The sequence below is a fragment of the Podarcis raffonei genome, chromosome 6 (assembly GCF_027172205.1).
Source record: "Podarcis raffonei isolate rPodRaf1 chromosome 6, rPodRaf1.pri, whole genome shotgun sequence".
NCBI lineage: Eukaryota > Metazoa > Chordata > Lepidosauria > Squamata > Lacertidae > Podarcis > Podarcis raffonei.
Window position 1 is genome coordinate 18,369,927 of NC_070607.1, and position 21,760 is coordinate 18,391,686.

Below are 21,760 nucleotides of genomic sequence, written 5' to 3' on the forward strand. Positions count from 1 at the left end.
CTGCTTGATTCAAGAAGACTTCAGGGACATCGCTTTTGAAGAAAAGAGAGAACCATTTCTCTTTACTTCTGTGCCTTTTCTTATGAAGCCAGCTCTAGATCTTTTCTAAATAAATTGAATAAAACCGCTTAACCCACTGAAAGATATATTTGAAAAATGAATCACTCCAAAGAGGCTTCAAACACCAACCAAAGGCCCCCTGCAACGTTTGGCGGCAGAAACCCAAAAAATGAGCCTTTGACCCCCTGAGCAATTTTGCCAAAAATATGATGTCATCTGGTTTACTCCAAAACAGTGCCAAACACCATCAAAAGGCCCCCTGCAATGCTTGGCAGTGAAAATCCAATGTTTCCCAGCCCCCCACAAAACCAGCCCTCGTTGTTCTAGCCCGTGGGGTCATGGTTTCACTGAAAAACCGAGGTCATCCCCTGCATGGCAGCCCTACAATTGTCTTGAAATATTGTACTGTTTCCAGATATCCTAATTGTCCTATCGATCAATCCCTAGGAGAACCTATTTTTAATGTTAATGTTCTGCACTTGACCTTGTTAATGGAGAAATCTGAGGGCTCCCTTGTGTTAAGGGAGAAAAGAAATCTGAGGGCTGTCTTGGACAAAAAAACAAGGACACCAGCCAGGAATACTAGACCAAAACAGCAGCCAGTAGGCTTGGTCTTTATTGAAGACTGTCGCAACAGGACTCCCACCTGCCACAAGGTGAGACAAGATGGGAGCCCCGTATAAAAGGGAACCCAATCTTTTATTAGCTGCTAATCCCCATGTTACACCCCCCCCAAACGACATCACTAATACATCATGGTTACATCATGAAAGGGGAGATCTGGTGGCAGTAATCTGAGCATCCCGGACCCTGCCCCATGCCTTCCCTTGCCCTCCACCAAACATCTGTCAAGTTAATCACACCCTTTTGTCTTCATCTGGGTTTGTTATTTCTGGAATGGCTACTTTTCTGGCACTCAGGTATCAGGATGCCAGAGATTATCACTCAGTCAGAAAGGCTGCTGAGTAGCTGAGCTCACACGTCTATATGAATTTCTGAAGTTTTCCCAGTGAACCAGTACATAGATACATTTATCAGTGAATTGTTACATTTGGTATCGTGCAGTAGAGGTCCTTTGAATAGATAGGAAGAAACTGTGATGAAGTTGATGAAACTATGAAGTGATTGTGCTGATTTTGGTTGTGGGGTGCATGTGCATTATATCTGCTGGAGGGGCAACCCCCTCAACCTATTGGGAGCCCAGGATCCAATGAATAGTCATTACCCTTACAAAACTTATTGACTCCACATCTGGCCAGTGAAAAATGAGGTCACAGATCTTTTTTGAAGGCAAAAGTGACATTCAATTGAATTAAAAAGGCACATTTAATCATATGTTGTGGACGTGTAAGGTAACAAAAGCATTCTGGGAAATGAAATATAATGAATTAAAAAAAATGTTTTAAATAGCTTTATAAAAAAACCATAGAATTTTTTATTAGGAATTGTAGGTGCTGAAATTCCAAGGGAGCAGAAAAGTCTTTTTATGTATGCAACAACAGCTGCACAGATGTTGTTAGCCCAGAGATGGAAGGAAGATAAAGTCTCTATCAGAGAAGGATGGCAAATCAAGTTGATGGGCTATGATGAAATGGCAAAACTGGCCGGAAGGCTCAGGAACATGGAAGACCAAGCAGGACTGTGATAACACTTGTAATGTAACGAGAACTATGGACATAATGAAGTTATAAAAATATTGAATTATTGAAAAAAGATGCAGTAGAAAATGTTTAACAACAGAACCCATGGAGGGTAAGGTGGAAAGTCCAGAGATTCGGGGGAATCTTTTAACTGTGGATATGTTATGGAGTGGTGCTAATCTTAAAGATGTAAAAACTAAATAAAAAATACTTTACAGAAGAATCGCAGACCCACAGACAACGAGGAGGAAGCATGCAGAGGATAAAGCTACAGTGGTACCTTTGTTTTCAAATGTCTCCACTGACGTTTTGGTTTACGAACGCCGAAAACCTGGAAGTAAATGCTTCCGCTGAGTGCAGGATCCTGAGGCATAGCTGTCGGCTATTGAGTTTTTGCTTTTCGAATGTTTCAGAACTCGAACAGTCTTTCAAAATGGATTACATTCAAAAACCGAGGTACCATTGTATTTTGCCTTTGTTGTTATCCCACCTGAGACTGAGTGTGAAGGCCACTTTGCATGTCTACAACAAGGCAAACTGGTTCAGCCAGCAGGTTGAATCTTTCTCTTCCCCACCTTCAAGGCCAGGCTTCCCAGGTAGGTGAAGCTACCCACCCAACATTGTGAGCTGGTTGTCAGGGGTCGCATAGTTCCATGTACTGCACTTTGGGAAGGGATGGAATGAGGACTAAAGGAGTAAAAACAAACCATGAGCACGTATTGGATGAAAAGAAACCTACTTCCTTCCTGTCCACTTCAGTAACCCGGACACAAAGTGTTGACATAGTACAGTCATACCTTGGAAGTCGAATGGAATCTGTTCTGGAAGTCTGTTCAACTTCCAAATTGTGGTTTCTGATTGGCTACAGGAAGCCCCTGAAGCCCCGTCAGACGTTTGGCTTCAAAAGAACGTTTGAAAACCGGAACAGTCACTTCTGGGTTTCGATCGCTCAGGAGCCAAAACGTTCGAGAACTAGGCTGTTCGAAAATGTATGACTGTACATGGATGACAGTGTCCATGCAACTGATGCATTTCCATAATTTGAAAGAGCACCATCCTTCATCTGAACTCCCAGATCTACAAAGGCTATACTTTTGCAAAAGCATCAACTAGTGTAATATATATAAGCTTGTGCAACAGCCACCTAGTTGTCCAAAGGCAAAGTTATTTTACTGAGGAAAAAGTAAGCATGCTTGGGGCCTGTGTTTGTGGATGGATGCAAGACGAAAAACTATAACATAAACCCAGAAATAAAACCACTTAATTGTTCACTGCAGTGATGTAAAACTACATACAAAATAACCAGCTACAAGTCTGGTGTCTCAAATTTGTTTATAAAATACTTAGAAATATATAAGAAACAAGGAATTGTACAAATGCTTCAATAGATTGGGAAATTGAGAGATATGCAGGCAGTTAGATTGATTTCATTGCAATACAAATCAGTTCAAACACTTTTACAGGAAAAACAGTTAAGGCAAAACTTTTTTTTCTCTCTATATATATATAGATCTAACAGTCACACACAAAGTATCCTAGAGAAGAAGGGAGCAACACACGGGGCACAGCAAAGGACAGTGCAGACGAACTACAGCAAGCGCTTTGGGGTACAGAGAAAGCTGAGGTGAGGGAAAATGGGTATTTGGGAGAGGAGTGCAAATAACTATAGACAGAGGAAAAGGACTAACAGATGTGAAAGTCTCAGGCTTCATCAATATGAACTGGAGGTAGCCATGTGAAATGCAAGCACTGTTAGTGTAGTGTAAGAAAAACTTAACTTCTCCCACCTCATTTCCCAATCTGATTTACGGTAGACACTGCTCAATCAAGTCAAGAATCAGTTCCATTTGTCATCTTCAGTGACTTTGTACCTTCCTGCTCAGCTGCCAAGTTATTTTCATTCTTACAACAGGTAAAGTCTTATCTTGGCCCAGGCTTTTGGGAAGGGATGAAGTGCCTGGCAAGACTTTCTGCTTCCTGTGTGATTATTGGTTGTGATACTGTTTTATATATTTTTTTTTTACTGATGGGCGGCCTACAAATACTTTAAATAAATAAGTTGCAGATTTGTAGTGCAGTAAAAAGGTAAATGAGCCCTGGACGGTTAAATCCAGTCAAAGGCAACTATGGGGTTGCAGCGCTCATCTCGCTTTCAGGCCGAGGGAGCCAGCGTTTGGCCACAGACAGCTTTCAGGGTCATGTGGCCAGCATGACTTAACCGCTTCTGGTGCAACGGGACACCATGACGGAAACCAGAGCACATGGAAATGCCGTTTACCTTCCCGCCGCAGCGGTACCTATTTATCTACTTGCACTGGCATGCTTTCAAACTGCTAGGTTGGCAGGAGCTAGGACAGAGCAATGGGGGCTCACCCATCGCGGGGATTCAAACTGCTGACCTTCTGATTGGCAAACCCACAGCGCCACCCACATCCCATTGTGCAGTATCTCACTCCCTCAACAGGGAATATTAAATGAATAATTACATAATCCTGGCAATTTTAAGAGGCTGATGAAAATCTCAAGGCCAGCTCTACCTAATCTTCCTCTTTCCCTTAGGCAATCTACCTTTGCCAAAGATCCTGTTGAGTTTAATGTTGCATTAATGTTACCTGTAACATTGGAAGCATTTACATCCTGAAATGCAGGATATAAATTATTGTACTACATAAGTAGATACCAGTTATTCCACCTTCATTTGTTCCTGAAATTTCTGGTGGCATTTGGTAGCTATTCCATCACATGGAACAGTCTCCGTGCATTTGCATTTCAAATAGCCACTGCACCTCCATTCCCAGATGTCAATTCAGCAAAGACCCCCTCTGCTTAATGGGCAATGCAGGATTTAGGAGACCAGGAGACGCACATGGGTGACACACGGCCTGCACACTCGGGGGGGGGGGGGACTTTCATTGCGCGAAACATTGATGTGAAGAGCTGATGGTAAACATTCTATAGATTCAAAGTCAAAATGATCATTTTTAATTTCACAGCATCAGCATATGTATAAACAGATTTTTAAGGGCCACCTCGTGTTCTTCACATTTGAAACCGTTCCTGAATTAATATGCTACAGAGCAAATGCAAGTCCAATTAGTTGTAATTTAGCATCAAAAATGTCGGTTAAAACACAACAAAAATGAATAACAACAAGCAATTAAAAACAAGCAACTTCCAGCTCATGAGACTCTCTAGTTAATGCAGTTAGTAAACACAGGGCTGTATAGCTTCCTTTTTTTTTGATCATAGATGGGTAACCTTTGGCCCCCACAAATGTTAACTGCAATAAGCTCTAGCCGGCATGATCAATGGACAAGGATGGGAGTTGTAGTCTAGCAATATCTCGAGGACCATCCCTGTTCTAGAGTATCAAAATGATGCCAAAATACATAAGAAGATTACATGATTTGCCCCATTCCTAAAAATTAGCATTATATGTACTCCAAACCTAATTCACTTATCCAACATACTTACATGACAGCAGTACCTCTGAGTATTTGCTCCTAATCTTGCTACACATACCCACCTTTCTTTAGGATATGTGCAAATGTGGCAAAAGCCATAAAACCAGGAGTTTCTTGTACCTCTTTGGACCAAACGTTCAAATCTTCAACTCTACATATTTCTAGCACTATTCAACAGCTAACACGCACATTTGGTGTACTCTGAAGACAACAATTAAGATAGAAAAACTCGCAAAGCAAGCTTCTTAGTTTTCCTAATCATAAAGAAGCTTGTAGCAACCATCTGTTTTAAGTGCTGAAACATGGGCAAGAACACAAACTACCCGGCACCCAAGTAGCCTATGGTTCCACGATTGTTTAAATGTAAGAACATTCATTTATAAAGGAAAATACTGTAATGAGGTAACAAGTACTAGATTTGTAGGAGGATCACAGGACCTCTATATTCAACGCTCATATACATTTTGGGTCTTTTCCACAACTATCTCAGAATAGGTCTCGCAACAGTTCTCAAAAGCACTAGAAGTGGAAACTGATTTATCAGCGTTTTTTTTAGTGTTATTGGACGCTAAAAACGCTGGCCACCGTCTGACTAATCCGATATTTACTCTAATTAAGTCACATGGATTAACAGACCATTACTTCCAATTAAGTTTACTTAGGACTGCCTCAAGTTAAACCAGGAAGGAAGAAGGAAGGACGGACTTAAGAGCAGCCTACTGGATCACGATGGAAGTCCATTTCATCCCAGTATCCTATTCTCACAGTGGCCAATCAGATGCTCTTAGGAAGCTGGAGCAGAGGACAACTGCTCTATCTCCCTCTGCCTGCAATTCTCAACAACCAGTATCTAGAAGCATACTTTTCTATACAGATATTTATTCAAATTATTCCCTTGAAAAGCATGGGTCAGCTGTCTTTTATTTCACCAATTCTTAAAGCAACAGCAATGACTGCCAATTCTCTCCCTGCCCAACTAAAAGTGCCATGTTTGATCTTTAAAGCCCTATGTGTCTTAGAACGATTATATCTTCTGTGTGTGCATGCAGATTTGAATTATATTTCCATTATGACAAATTGCTAGCAAGTCACAATCCCTGGATCCAATGCTAAACCTGGAAATGTGTTGTTTTCCCCGTGCAGGAAGAGCAAAGCTGGGGAGATCAGAACTTTAACAGTTAAAATAATTTTATGATCTGTAATATAAAGAGGAACTTGTGTTATTTGTACCTTTGAACGTCCCAAAACCTTTTTCATATATGAGAGGTGCATATTAATAATGCAAAGGTGAAGAGCGATTCATAAATGACCCAATTATTTCATTTAAGGTTTCTTGATGAATAAGATTACCTGATGAAAGTTGTTTTAAAAATAGCTGTACAATATTTAAAAACCACACGATTATATTTTGAATGTTGAACCACTGCATTTAAAAAGACACTTTTCCTTTGTACTTGGCAACTTTCTGCTTTGAGAGCTTTCTGGTTGCTAAACATGGAAGCAAGACTAGGGAAATATAAGGGCTATTTCCAACAAAGTTGTTCCACTAGCACAAGGATTTTGGGCTATGCAACGCCACTCCCTCTCCCCTTCCCATGTGTCTCCTAAATCTGGGGGTTCCCTCAACCCCCCATAGCAGGTTTGGGGAGAAGAAGAAGTTCAATTGCGCAAGCAGAAATCCTGGCACTAGTGAATTACTTGGTTGACTATTGTCGTAATAGCCTGTCATACATAATCACGAATGCTCATTAGTTGAAATATTCTGCACTGAGGGAGCTGTATCAAGACCCAGCAATGTTCCAAGATAAGACTGTTCTCTAGGATCCAATATTTGCTCAGGTCTGACTGGATGAACGATGTTTGCAGGCTGTGGAGTGAGTGTGTATTTTTCTAGAAACGCCAAATCTGTCGCTTGCTGGTAGTCCGTTGGAGGAGGTTGTGAAGAAAGAAGGTTGTGAGGCGAGGATGAAACAGGGGTGGTATGTTCTACAAGATCGGACTGAGTTTCGCGTATCTGCACGGGTATCAGTGTTAGTGGTACACACACGTCTGGCGATACATTCTGTAGCATTGTTTTGGTTTCTGCTTGATAAACCTTGGCTGGTTCCACAAACGGTTTAGACTCATTTTGGAAAGCCTTGTCATCAGGTACAAACTGGGTTGGCAAAGAAACTACTTTCTCCTCTGGCACTGGGCTTAGTGATTCTTCAGCAGACTTTCCTCCATGCACGTGGTCGGTATGATATTTCAGCTTGTCCTTCCGTTTAAATGTCGCATTGCAATACTGACAGTTGAAGGGCCGGGCATCCGAATGAATAACCATATGTTTCGTTAACGTCTTCTTAATCCTGAAAGACTGGTTGCAAATTTGACATTTGTACGGTTTTTCACCTGTGTTTGAAAAAAGTCAGAATAAATAGAGTAAATATTTCCTAATATATCAATAGGACATAGCATTATTAGTTTCTTTGTTGCATGGAGAGGCGTTTTATTAATTTAAATATTTGGCAAACATGGGGGGGGAGGAACCAAAGTTGTGATTTTAAGTTTTATTCTCGTTTTGTGGTGTTTTTTTTAAAAAAAACACACACACACAAAACCATTGCTTTAATAGCCAACAGGTTAATATTCGGGAAATGCATTTGTAAAGCTTTTCGTAGATCTATATCTAGTGCTAAGATGTCCTACCAATGAAAGGTAAAGAATTATCCCAACTGACTGTAATTAACCAAGATAGTCCACTAATTAGACTATGAGAAATCTAGTCTGCGACAACCTGTTTTCTTACATAACGATTTATACAGAAACCCAGCCAGATGGGCAGGGTTTTATTTTGTTTTATTTGTTCATTATTCTACTGCTCAGAGCTAACAGTTCTGAACTGATAGTTCTGATCACATGGTCCAGCTCTTCCTAGAATATACCTCTTTAGTTGAGATCCCTGCATTGAAGGGGAATTGGGACTAGATTGGATCCCTTACAATTCTATGACAGCTCTCCAACATCAAGAACTTTGGGCATGTAGAAAGTCACATCAAAGTCTAATTTGTGCTAACTTTTCAGATAAGATTCTGAGATAGGAGAGCCTACAAACATGCACTAAACTGTACACTAAACTGTTAGCTAGTATTCAAATGCCAAGGCATACTATGTGCCACAAAATGCTACCCTTATGAATTCCATAATATGAAACATCACATTTATTCTTGCTGATCCACCAAAGCATGAAGTCCACAACTGCTTACCTGAATGTGTCCTAAAATGCATTTCCAAACTTGATTTCCCCTTGAACACTTTCTTACAGACTTCACACTGATGAAATGTTGCCTTGTACCTTCAAGGAAAATGGAATGTATTAGAAAAAAGCTCCACATCCATGGATATTTTCAGTGTATACATGAACTTCATCAAAATCATTGGCTTAACATTCTAATTCCCACCCCTGCCCCTGCTTTAAATTGTGTCCTGGAGAAAGATATAAATGTGTTAGATTAGAAAACAAGCAGAAAATGTCAAAGCAACTTTACCCTGTGCACTTAACTACCAGCATCTTGGGGCCAAACTAATTTGTACTCTTGATTTGTACTGCTGCTTAATCTCATTTTTTGTTTTAGCATTTTTTTAAAAAATATTGTTACATGCCACTTTAGAAGCCTTTTCGCCACAAAGCAGCCTAAAACACAAACTAGAAAGGGGTGAAGATCCTGGTTTCCAAGCAGCATTTAAAACAAGAGTTCCCCAGTTTGGACGGGATGGGAAACTGTGGTTTGGCAAACTGCAATGTCTCCCTAAAGCCAAGTGTGCAGAGAAAGGGAGCGTGCTGGCACAAGGATCCTTCTTGTTACACTGAAAGTGGGACATACAAAGGCGTTTCAGAATTAAAATGAAAACTTACTTTTGCCACACCTTTTCTCCAAGATGAACGCTTTTATAATGAACACTGAGGTGGTCCCTTCGGCCAAAACATTTTCCACATTCTTCGCACTGATGGGCCTTTTCACCTTTGGAGAACCAAAAGCACAATCTGAATGAGCTTTAATAAAAAAGACCGAAGGCGCCCAAACAAGGGAAACCCAGTCTATCAGATCACTGCCAAATAATCATGTACACTTTCATACACTTTCAGGTCAAGTCAAATGCATGGTTTAGTCCTGCATGCATGGGCTGTGGTGTGCCTTGAATTCATGCATTCTCCTCTTCTACAGGCCAACAGGAGATCAAAGGCTTTTGTTTTTGAGCTAACCAGGGTTTCTTTGAATGAAAAAGCCAACGTCATTTGTCTACCTGAGTGTATCCTTTTGTGTTTTGTCAGATGGTCGTGACGAATGAAAGTCTTTCCACATTCTTCACATTCATACCGCTTGTCGTCATGGTGGACCCGCAGATGAAGTCTGCATTAATAAATGTACAAGGTTAACTTTGCACGGGATCTCTTGTGCTCACTGTTAAAGCTCAGCCTACCAGCAATCCCCATAATTAGAACTGGGATGAAACAATAGCTCAGCATGCATGGGATGAGTTATTTGCAGTATTTAGACACAACCCTAAATCATAGTTTGTTTACATCTCTGAACCTACCCCAATCATCATCTTGTGACCAATAAATCATGATCAGAAACCATGATTTGAAGCTGGGTTATGAATCTGTGCTTAGGTTAACAAGGTCTGTTGTTACATCTGAACCTGCTATCCTAGCTTAATCCTCGTTTATTTTGGAGCTCTTCCTCAGATGCCCACCTGGCCACACAAAAGTGAGCTTACAGCAGTTAGGGAAAAAAAACTCTTAATGGAAGGAAGGAAGAAGTACCAAGAAAGGAAGAATGGCAGATAAAACTGATGGAGTATGTAGAGATGGTGAAACTGATGGGGAAGATCCGAAACCAGTAAGATCAAGTATTTTCTAAAGACTGGAGCAAATTTGTAATTTATTTAAAAGACCACTGTAAACAGTTAAAATCACTGGCAGGGATGTAATGACATTTGTAACGTGGAATTTTTTATGATAATTATGGATATTTAACAGATGGATAATGGTAAAAGATGCAGCAAATTTAATCGTAAACATGGAACCTGTGGAGGGAGGGAAGGAGGTCCGAAGTTTCAGAAGAACCTTGTACTTTAATGTTAGAAATTGTTTTGTTAAAATGTATAAAATTGTGGAAAAAACCAGTAAAAAAATTATATATATAAAAAAACTTTTCATGTGGCTAAGAGTCTCTTGCTGGCAACACGCTCCTGTCCCTGCCTCCTTTTCCAGCCTAACTCAAAGTAACCTTGCAAAAAAATAAAAAGCGACCACAGCTGCTTTTTCTAACTTCTGCCCAAGAGTAAACGAAATGTCAAGAGCATTTCTGACATTATGCTACTATCAGTAATCCTAAGTAATGATACAGACATGGGTTACCTGTATGAACTTCCATGACGAAAACTCTGCCCACAAATACTACACAAGTGAGGCTTTTCTCCGCTGTGGATTCTCAAGTGCTCTTTCAAAGTTGTTCTGGAGGAGAGAAATGGAAATATTTGAAGAATATATACTCTAGCCTTTTCAATGTGATCAATAGTTGCAGTTCTTATAAAGTCCAATACATTCTGAAGAATGGGGAACTACTGTTCCCATTAGTAAGATCTTAAAAGACTGAAATACAGTACTAGGTCAACCTTTTCCTATTTAACATACAAAACCTCTGAAAAGTTAAGAGTTTCGTGTGTAGAAACAAATTGCTACAAAAACATTTCTTTACAGTGGTACCTCAGGTTAAGTACTTAATTCGTTCCGGAGGTCCCTTCTTAACCTGAAACTGTTCTTAACCTGAAGCACCACTTTAGCTAATGGGGCCTCCTGCTGCCGCCGCGCCACTGGAGCCCGATTTCTGTTCTCATCCTGAAGCAAAGTTCTTAACCTGAAGCACTATTTCTGGGTTAGCTGAGTCTGTAACCTGAAGTGTCTGTAACCTGAAGCATATGTAAACTGAGGTACCACTGTATATTACTACCTACCTTTCTCTGACTGATTTCCCACAAATAAAGCACGTCCATTTTCTCTTTCCTCCATGAGTACATTCAATATGGCGCTTCAGATTGCCAGTATCATTAAACTGACGACCACAAATATCACATGGAAAAGGTCCTGGGAAGAAACACAAATGTAATTTACATTGTTGCCACTTGAGCAACAAGGATGGCATCAAAGCCAAGCACATTATTTTGGACTTCAAGAATATGAAACTGACAGGCAAAATACACACTTCTAATAATCCCTTCAATACGTACAGGCGTATTTCCAAAGCGGAAGCAGTATTATTTTGAGCAACTAAAAACAGGTTGAAAATACATACTGAAACACAATCCTGGAAGAGATTTGCAGAAGTTGCTTAATGAATGATGATTTATGTCAACAAATACACACTGAAGAAAATGCATTTATATTTAATATTTACTAGCGGAATGGGATTTTCCTACCGAGATGGAACTTTTCTTGATGCTTCAGTCTTGCAAAGCGGGATTTAAAGTGCTCTTCGCAATATGTACACTTAAAGGGCTTGTCCTGTGTGTGTAGAATCATGTGTTCTTCCAGATGAGGCCTTCGAGTGAAAGATTTATTGCAAATCTAAAGTGATAGAACAGCCAACCAACCATTAACTATTAACATCCACTAGAATGTGCCATGTACACACACACATATGAGTTTCTTGAAGGCTAGACATCAATGAAAGAAACCTATTATTCTGTTCTTAATCAACAGAAGTGCTAATACCTAGACAGTGAGGAACCCATCAGAATATTATATTTCTGAAAATGCATTGTGACTCATGTTATATGGACTAGCGGCTATTCTACTATACCCATATCTGATTCTTTCAAGTTTTAACCCATCTTCAGCATGAAGAGAGAATTCCTGTGCATCTTGATTAATTGCAGGTATTACTATTCACTATGGATTTACATGATCACGCTACCAGATGAAAATACTACCGCATGAAATCAGTTATTTTTAAATCTTCGTTGCAGCTTTGAAACCGGGCTATATACCAATGAAGAAGAAGAAGAGTTTGGATTTGATATCCCGCCTTTCACTCCCCTTCAGGAGTCTCAAAGCAGCTAACAATCTCCTTTCCCTTCCTCCCCCACAACAAACACTCTGTGAGGTGAGTGGGGCTGAGAGACTTCAAAGAAGTGTGACTGGCCCAAGGTCACCCAGCAGCTACATGTGGAGGAGCGGAGACGCGAACCTGGTTCCCCAGATTACGTGACTACCGCTCTTAACCACTACACCACACTGGCTCTCAGTGGAAGGTATTACACACAAATGTGCATAACAGAAAGTAGGACTGGTCTTTTTTATTTGGTGTTCAGAACTTGGGCATCAATCGCTGCCACGTACCAATCACATTTTCTAAGAATGTCTCAATCCAACATATGCAAAAAATTATTATAATAATAACTTTGAATAGCATTATGCATTAAAAAATAAGGTGGGGGGAAGAGATATCAAAAGCCATGAAATAGGAATTTTCGCCCATAGACTAGAGTTTGTGGGGGGCCTCCTCATAGGAGCTCCCTGTGCCCCACTATTACATGCACCAGAAAATAAAGGAAACCAGTGCATTATATGAAGAACTGCAGCTGAAAGGGAAAATCCACACAGCATGATTGCATGCACAGTTCTCTGAATCTGAGACAGAGTAGTGGGGATTATTGTTTTGTTGTTTCTGTTTTAACTACCATATTTTTTGCTCTATAACTCACTTTTTCCCTCCTAAAAAGTAAGGGGAAATGTGTGTGTGTCTTATGAAGCGAATGCAGGCTGCGCAGCTATCCCAGAAGCCAGAACAGCAAGAGGGATGGCTGTGCAGCGAAAGCAGCGATCCCTCTTGCTGTTCTGGCTTCTGGGATTCAGAATATTTTTTTTCTTGTTTTGCTCCTCCAAAAACTAGGTACGTCTTATGGTCTGGTGCGTCTTATGGAGCAAAAAATATGGTATTTATCTGTGCCTTTATCTTGTATTTTTATCTTGTGAACTGCGGTAAGGTCTTTTGATGGGTGGCTTATGAATCTAATAAATAATAATAATAATAGTAACCAAAAGCATTTCTTCCCAATAAAATCAAAGTTATGCTTACATCACATTTCCAGCCTTCACTCTTTTTCTTTTTGGAGAGAAATTCCTGTACTTTTTCAGGATGGAATCTGCAGGGTGGGAAAATCCATTGAGAAATTATTTCTAGAGTAAGGAAATGTTTGAGCACAGAAAGAAATATTAGAAGCAAGCTGTATTAGTACCCACAACAGACATACTCTCCATGCTACATAAAAGCAAAAATGTTTTATATATTCTCATTTGCAATTGTTGCATATTATTTTTTATTATGATTTTTGTGTTTTTATATTGTAATTTTATGTTGTGAACCCCTCTACCTTGTGACTGCTTGTACACACTATAATTTAAAAGACCTGATGGGAAAGGAGACGCTGCGCAGAAGAGCATCAACCTTCTTCACCAACCAGTGTTCAAAACTCCCATTGTTCTAGGCAAATTTTGTGACAGGGAATTTAATTAGCGCAAGCAGTTTCTAAGCTCTGGGTGCAGTACTGCCCTTAAGATTTCAGATTAAAACTGCAGAGTGGAAGGAAAGGAGGACCTTTTTCTGCCTCCCCACTTCAGCTACTCTCTGAAGACTAGAGAAGAGACCCTCTTAAGAATATTAGGGGGTGGGTGGGCAAGGGAAGGAACTAGGCCATATGAAAAATGAACGTGATATTTTAGCTGCAGTTCATTCATTTTCAGCTTTGAATTTTGTTATAAAAAAAGAGTGCCTAGACATTCTGTTGTTACACCTATAACCTAGGTTTAAGGTACCATTTAGCTCCTAGCTTTCATATCTGTTTCTAACACTGTCCCCAACCCTTAATAGCCCTGGATTGCTCTGAGCAGCCTGACCCAACCTAGCCCAGGACAATCTGTGTTGAAGCCCGTTCCCCCTGAATCATCCTAATTCAGCTCAGACTTCGCCCATGTCCAATGCACAGCCCAACATATTCCCTGTATATTCCAATTATACAGCATTAGCAAAGCTGTAACATATTGTTCTCATGTGCTGCCCTTTCCATGCCCAGCCCTTTAGCCCAAACATTATTTGAAACCAGCCTATACTGTTATACATATGGATTCCTCACATATCACTCGTGTTTGTGTGTGTGTGTGTGTGTGATGAAAAGAGCCCTTCAACGTACAGAGCATCAACAGCAGGCAAGCATTTGAATTGTCTCAAAATACAAGCACTTGCCATGCAATGGAACAATGTAGTCACTTTATAAAATATGCAGAGCACCTCAACACACACATTTTTAATGCCATGCACTTTAAAAATAAATGGTTGCCACATATTTCAAGCAGGTAGCTTATACATAAAATCTCCTGCATCAATACTTTTTTATAATCTTGTACTGAAAATAAATCACAGCATCACAGCATGTAAAGTATAGCATAAGAAATTTCATTCATACTTGCCTCTTCAAGTGCTTTACTAGAGTCTTTTTTGTAGCGTGCAGTTTGTTACAGTATGGACATTTGTGTTCCTTTTTATGACATACAATTTCATCATTGTGCTTCTTTCTGTGTACAGTTAAGTTGGATTTGGTTGAATAGCGCTGATGACAGATATCGCACTGAAACGGCTTCTCGCCAGTGTGCACACGAGAATGGATCTCAAATTTCCCTACAAAACAAACCACTCCAGTTAAAATATTAGATAACCAACCAGCAACTATAGTCCTGCAAACATTCAGTACTACTATGCATCAAGTATAGGTTGTGATGGCATTTCCAAGGTTATAGTGCTCTACATAAATAAATGAAGCCCTTCTTCAGGGAATTATTTCCATTTGGGGAGGAACACGTTGTCTAAACTGGGAAATTGTTCTGTCTTCTGCTAGCTGATCTAGCAGAGTGTTTGGGATGTGGTTGTCACCACCACTAGTTCACAACCTGAATAAACTCACTCAAGAGCTAAAACACAATGCAATTTGACCTCAGTCGATCTCAACTAGCACTGCAATGAAATTGTTAAGGTGCTTCCTCAGACTTCATAGGGACTCTACCAATGAGTTTCAGTTCCTCTGCTAGAGTCTTCTTGACCCACTAGTCATCCCATGCCTTGGACCATGCCCTGCTGTAATAACTGAGCACAGAGGTCTTTAACTTTACCGGAACCTGGATTAACTCACCCATTTAAATGTGTTGTTGTATATTGTTTTTACCTTTACTAACTAAGGCCTGGCTCAGATGGCTGATCAGCATTAACACCATGTAAGGCCACAGGAAGGATCACAGTATCAACTGGTGCCTCCATGTGGGAGTGAACATGCAGCCTCCAGAGTTTAGATGACTTCAGCAGGCCTTTTGTGAGTTGTCACAATTACATAAATTTCAGCATCCATGCAACTAACAGACATGCCAAAATGCGGCAGCTTCAGTTCATAAAGCCATCACCGTCATGTGTTCCCAAAAGAGTTGCAAGGAAACAAACTTTGTTTTCAGACCTATATCTGACCTTCTCTTTCTCTCAGTTGCAACAACGACTGGTAAAAGTCATGGCCCACCAGATGAAGACCAATGATTTAGAGCAGGGACATCTGAAGGCAGCCCTGTATTGTGAAGTTTTTAAGGTTTGACATTTTGCTGTTATCTTGTGGGAAGCTACCCAGACTGGCTGGGGCAACCCAGTCAGGTGGGTGGGGGTATAAGGAATATATTATTATTATTATTATTAGACCCTCACTGGCATGCTTGATGGTGACTCAGGAGAGGGCCTTCTCAGTGGCTGCTCCCAGACTCTGGAATTCCCTCCCTGGAGTAGACTGGCTCTCTCCAATCCTTCTGCCAGCAGGTGAAGATCTTATTGCTTTAACAGGGAACTGAGTGCTTTTAATGAGAGGGCTGGTGCTGTGCTGTTTTTATTGTAATTATCTTCTGTATGTTTTAAACAGATTTTATATATGTATATAGTTTTAATTCTATCAATTTAATTGTTTTAAATTATTGTTTTTAGTGATTCTTGTTTTTATCTCAAACTGCCTTGAGTCCTGTCGGGTGAAAGGCAGGGTAACAACAAGAAGAACAACAATAATGGTGATGATCTGCCTTCCAGGTGATGGCTGGACAACAATCCCCATTCTTCCTGATCACTGGTTGTGCTGACTGGGGCTGGCAAAAGTTGTAGTCCAACATCATACAGAAGGCATGTTAGATACTCTCAATTCCAATAATTAACACACATGTGTTCAAATGCCTAACAACAACATGCATGTCTTTTTCAAAGATGACTTGTGCTTAAAAGAACTGTAACAGCAAGTCCAGAAAAACTGAAGTATTCTCTGGATTACACATCTAACAGTTCTTTTTCTAATCTTATTTTCACATGCATTTCAAAATATGGTTGTTCAGGTAGTTAAATGACATGACCATAACTTGCTGTATTTGTTATACTAGCGCAAAGGATATGGCAATATACAGAACACATGAGGTTCTAGCTTTCTTTTACTACTCCAAGGATGTCAGCTACACACTTCGCTCAATAATATGAACTGTAATGCTCTATATAAGACCTGCATTTACAGTGTGTGGCATAAGCCCTTTTAGAGGTGTGAGGAATGATCACAAAGAGCATAAATCTGTTTGAACCTAAGAGGCAAAGCACATCGAGCATGTGATTCCCACTTACCTGCTCGATCAAATATTTTATTACACTTAGGACACTGCAAGTATTTTTTGCTACCGTTCTGAAAAATGACTGGAATATATGTGGAAAGACTGCCTCCAGAAATATTTCCTGCTGGATCACCTGTCTCATGTCTTTCTTCATCACGTTCTTTTTCACTTTGCTCTTCAGACTCAGTGTCAGTAGTGTCCTCCTCTTGCCTGTCTTCATCAGTGTGATATTCACTTCCACTATCTTCAGATTCATTGTTAGACTCGTCATTAGACTCATCATTCCTCTTGCCAGGACTCGCTTGATTTAAATTGCCATCGGATGCATCTTCACTTTCATTCTCATTTTGATCAAACTTAGCCGGACATTTGCGATTTCGCAGTGATCTTCTGGTAGAAGTATCTGAGCTCTCGACCATTTTTAGCCCATGTTCTTTTTCCCGGGCAGAAGCTTTGTGTGCTCTGGACAAGTGATTTTCTAAGGATTTCTTGTAACAAAAGTTGCGATTGCACAGAGTGCATTGGTGATTGCTTGCTGCTTGGGGAGTTTGATCACTGGATGTTTCTACCTGGGACGCATTCTCCGACGCCTCTTCAAATTGCAAACTGGAAACATTTTCAGCGTTCAGCAGTTTGACTGCATCGATAATATCTAAAAACTTAGCTGCCTCTAAAACTAAGGGGATTTCATTCTTATACACAAAAAACTCTGACGTATAGAGAAATTCAAGTAGATGGCGGAAAACTGAATGAGTTACGTGATCCAAGTGAACGACATTTGTACTTGGATTTTTGCTCAAGTAGGCATGAAAGTAACTACTCCCAACAGCAACTACTACCTTGTGGGCACTAAATTCTTTTCCCTCAACAATTATGAGCAGATCACAAAAAGATGGTTGTTTCTGTCGATCATCATTTAAATATTTGAGTAGATTTTTGTTGTACTGCAGGGAGCTCAAAAGCTTTCTTTGAGCTGTTGATGGCGGGAGTTCTTTAGGATACTCAAGCTGGTCTGCAGCAGCTACTCCTGCAGAACCAGCAGTAACTTTCTGCACAGAATCTGCAACAGGAATCTTATCTGAAGATTCCCTCCGATGATCAAGATGTTTTTTGTCATCTAAATTTGCAGTGAGCTTTCTCCTTTTCTTCATTGCAGTTGTGCCACTTTAAAATCAGGAACTTCATATGTAACCCAAAGTCTCTCAAACAGATCGTTGCTTCAGTAATATCTGAAATTATAATCTGTAAAAAACAAACAATTTAAACAATTTTTTTGTTTGAAACCCAGGCACATGTAATTTCTCAACAGGAATTAAGTTACTTTTGAGCAGGTAATATGGTTTGCAAATATATTTACTACTCCCTCAAAGCCAGTCACCACCCACACATATTCTAGAGACCAAAATGCAACTTTTAGTCTGCAAGATTCTACAAGAGTACATATCAAGAGGTACACTTACATAAACCTTTACACAAGAGCTATGTTAAGTGATCTTTTTTACAGATTATAATCTTTAAGTGATTTTTCATATTTGCACAACTATGTTAGAATAAGAGGTTGTTTGCACACATATGGAAATATTTTATTAACTAAAATATATTTCATACATAAGGCAGGCTGCAATTCTAACACCACTTACCCTGGTATAAGTCCCACTCAATCAAATAAAACTTACTTCTGAGTAAACAGAGTTATGATTGCACAGTAACAGCATCATTTATCTGTATACGTTAATGATGGGGAGAAATGTGGATAAACATTGTTAATATTTGTTGCTTAATATAAAAAACTTAGTTTGTGTGTACTTACAACACTTGAAGTAGCAACACAAAACATGTTGACTAGTAACTAAGCTTAGATGAGCCTACCACTCAGACTTTAACAAGATTTCCTCCAAACTGAGTGCTCTTCAAATTGCAGCCTTACTTTAAATCAAACATGCTTAGGGCAGCATTTTTATAGGTCATTTAAGAACTTGGTATGTAGGACCTAACGGCTCAATTTTAAAATGCACCAGGAAAACATGAAAATTTGCTTATTCAGTGTAGCATGGACACATTGCCACATTCAGGACCACTCCGACGCATTTTGCTGCCTGAAATGGAGCAAATGGCAGCCCTCGACTCCCCACTCCCAAAGTCAAGGCTATTTTGGCAACAGTGGCAGAACATCCCACAAGTGTCTTTTCCCTCACCCTGGCACTAAAAATATGGTGGTGGTATATTTAAATAAGCAACAGTTTCCTGCTGTTTCATGACTGTCCAGTATCAGTTGTCTCATTCCACATTCACATCTATTTTCCTTCGTCCTTGACACCCGAGATGCGTGCTTTCAGGGCCCACCCCATTCCTGCGATTGTGATCTCTTTAAACTGTTTTAAAATTTAATTGCTGTAACGGCACCCTGGCACCTGCTGGTGAATGGCACCCACAGTGAAGGGTGAATATCAATAGCAACTGTGGTAATAATAATGATAATGATAGTAATGGCTAGTCAAACCCTGGGATTATTTAAATCCTTAGCTCAGGCAAGGTCACACAGGTAAATTGTCCCTGCTGTCCCGGCATCACGCTTAAGACCTGAGCGAAACATATGGTAAAAGGAGATATCAACAAAAGGGCACAGCAGGGAAGGCTGTGACACTTGAAACCGCGTAACTTTTATCATCTCCTGTATTCAAAGCTTACTTTTGATGGCAGCCAACAAAGTGAGAGTAGGATCTACATACGTGAACACACACACACAAGCACTGGTTCATAGAATCCTATACAGTGGTACCTCGGGTTACATACCCTTCAGATTACATACGCTTCAGGTTACAGACTCTGCTAACCCAGAACTAGTGCTTCAGGTTAAGAACTTTGCTTCAGGATGAGAACAGAAATTGTGCTCCGGCGGCGTGGCAGCAGCAGGAGGCCCCATTAGCTAAAGTGGTGCTTCAGGTTAAGAACGGTTTCAGGTTAAGTACGGACCACCGGAACGAATTAAGTACTTAACCCGAGGTACCACTGTAATTGTAGAGTTTGAAGGGATTCCTCTGTCATCTAGTTCAGCCTCCCTACAATGCAAGAATTCTGCCTGTGGGGAGCTTGCACCACCAACCTTCTGCTTAACAGCCTGACCCACTGCACCAAGGTCACAGGTTTGATCCCCATACGTGCATATTCCTGCACCGCAGGGGGTTAGACTAGATGACCCCTTGGGGTATACCTTCCAATTCTACAGCTCCATATTTGGCTTGGTTGTAACAAGATTATATTTGCGACTAGCATCTCCACCTGCGGTCTGAAAGCTGCTGGGTCCTCCTTATCCCACCCCCCTCAGCCTTCTCTGCCCGTAACTATTCCCGCCGACTTCAGCGGCCTCAACACGTGTCTAAGACGCCACGTTCACACGTGAACCCCCAAAAAGTAGATTCCCACCCCTGCGACACGGAGATCGGAACGAGCCGCCAGCAGCAGCGAAATAAAAAAACCTCGGCCAATAACAGATCGGAGGCGAGCACGTACACACGCGCGCGCGCGCACGCACACAGAAGTACATACCTGGCCTTAGTTTCCCCCCCTTCAACCCCTTTCCCAAGATCAAGGGCAGCGCCCCTCGGAAACCCCCCTGAAGAAGCACCGCTGAGGGAAGGGGAGGAGCGGGGGGGGGAGCGAATAACGGTCAAGGCGACGGCTGACAGCGCGCGCGGACACACCCCTCTCAGCCCCCACCCTCCCGGCGACCGCCGCCGCGCGCAAGCGAGTCTCGAGCCACCTCGCCCCCACCCGCTCCACACACCTCTTTCCCCGCCATCACTTCCGGGTTCCGGCGTGCGTCGAGACGCACGGAGGAAGTCGCGGCATGTTTACAGTCGGGGGCCCAGGGCACGTGCGTGTGCGTGTGGTGTGGAGGGGGAAGGGGCGGGCGCAAAGGAAAGGAGCCAATGGCAGGCGGGGCGGGCGGGCGAATGAAAGAAAGGCGACGCCCTAGGGACTCGGGCCGAGCTGGCGCGCGTGTACACGTCGGGTTCTCCGTCGAGCCTTGCGGGGCCAAAGTGTCGGCGCGAGCGGAGATTGGCGGGCGTCTCTGTCTGTCTGTGTCTTTCGCGCGCTCACTTCCCACCGAAGGAACCGCGCCAAAGCGGGCGCTCCGCTCAACAGCCGCTTCCGGTCTCCATGAGTCGCCATGAGTGGCAAAAGTATCCGTTTGGAGGGACGTGGGAGCCAACTATTCGCCCCCCAATAAAATAGTTGAGGGGGCCCCGTTTATGTGCGATGGGGCATACCTGCTCCCCACCCCAATATGCTGTTCAAGTTGGCACCCCTGCTTCCAGGGTTATGAGAGGCTTTAAGGCGTCCTCAACCTCCAGGCAGCTCAGTATCCCCAGTCCTACTGCTCTGTTTAGTGAGGGAAAGGCCTAGTGGCCCCAATCCTGTCAGGGATAGCCTAACGTCTGTCCTCCACGCCCTGGGAAGCTCTAGGTTAGATTACTGCAACACATTGTACGTGGGGCTGCCCTTGGAGACGGTTTGGGGCAGAATTCAGCGGCCAGGTTGCTCACCGAGGCAAAACCGCTGAGCATCTTACACCAATCCTGGTCCGACTGCACTGGCTACCAATTAGTTTCTGGGCCCAATTCAAAGTGCTGGTTTGGACCTAGATAGCTTCAAATGACCAGTAGTGATGTATGGAAGTGAGAGCTGGACCATAAAGAAGGCTGATCACCGAAGAATTGATGCCTTTGAATTACGGTGCTGGAGGAGACTCTTGAGAGTCCCATGGACTGCAAGAAGATCAAACCTCTCCATTCTTGAGGAAATCAGCCCTAAGTGCTCACTGGAAAGACAGATCCTGAAGCTGGGGCTCCAATACTTTGGCCACCTCATGAGAAGAGAGGACT

General features: G+C 41.6%; 1 protein-coding gene across 3 annotated transcripts; it reads right to left on the reverse strand.

The window, feature by feature from the left end:
- Positions 1 to 4,659: 4,659 nt before the first annotated feature.
- ZBTB41 (zinc finger and BTB domain containing 41) lies at positions 4,660 to 20,763 on the reverse strand. 3 transcript variants are annotated; one of them, XM_053391482.1, is made up of 11 exons: positions 20,659 to 20,763; positions 16,888 to 18,116; positions 14,676 to 14,883; positions 13,288 to 13,354; positions 11,627 to 11,774; positions 11,165 to 11,294; positions 10,569 to 10,664; positions 9,449 to 9,555; positions 9,060 to 9,165; positions 8,410 to 8,498; positions 4,660 to 7,555 (listed from the first exon to the last, which is right to left on the reverse strand). In XM_053391482.1, exons 2-11 carry the CDS (start codon positions 18,023 to 18,025, stop codon positions 6,900 to 6,902), a joined length of 2,745 nt encoding a protein of 914 aa, XP_053247457.1. In that variant the 5' UTR covers positions 18,026 to 18,116; positions 20,659 to 20,763; the 3' UTR covers positions 4,660 to 6,899. The 3 variants fall into 3 exon arrangements, with proteins under 3 accessions (XP_053247457.1, XP_053247458.1, XP_053247456.1); XM_053391483.1 differs by lacking the exon at positions 20,659 to 20,763 and adding an exon at positions 20,421 to 20,649 and having other exon boundaries at positions 17,008 to 18,116; XM_053391481.1 differs by lacking the exon at positions 20,659 to 20,763 and adding an exon at positions 20,421 to 20,649.
- Between the last annotated feature and the right edge of the window lie 997 nt (positions 20,764 to 21,760).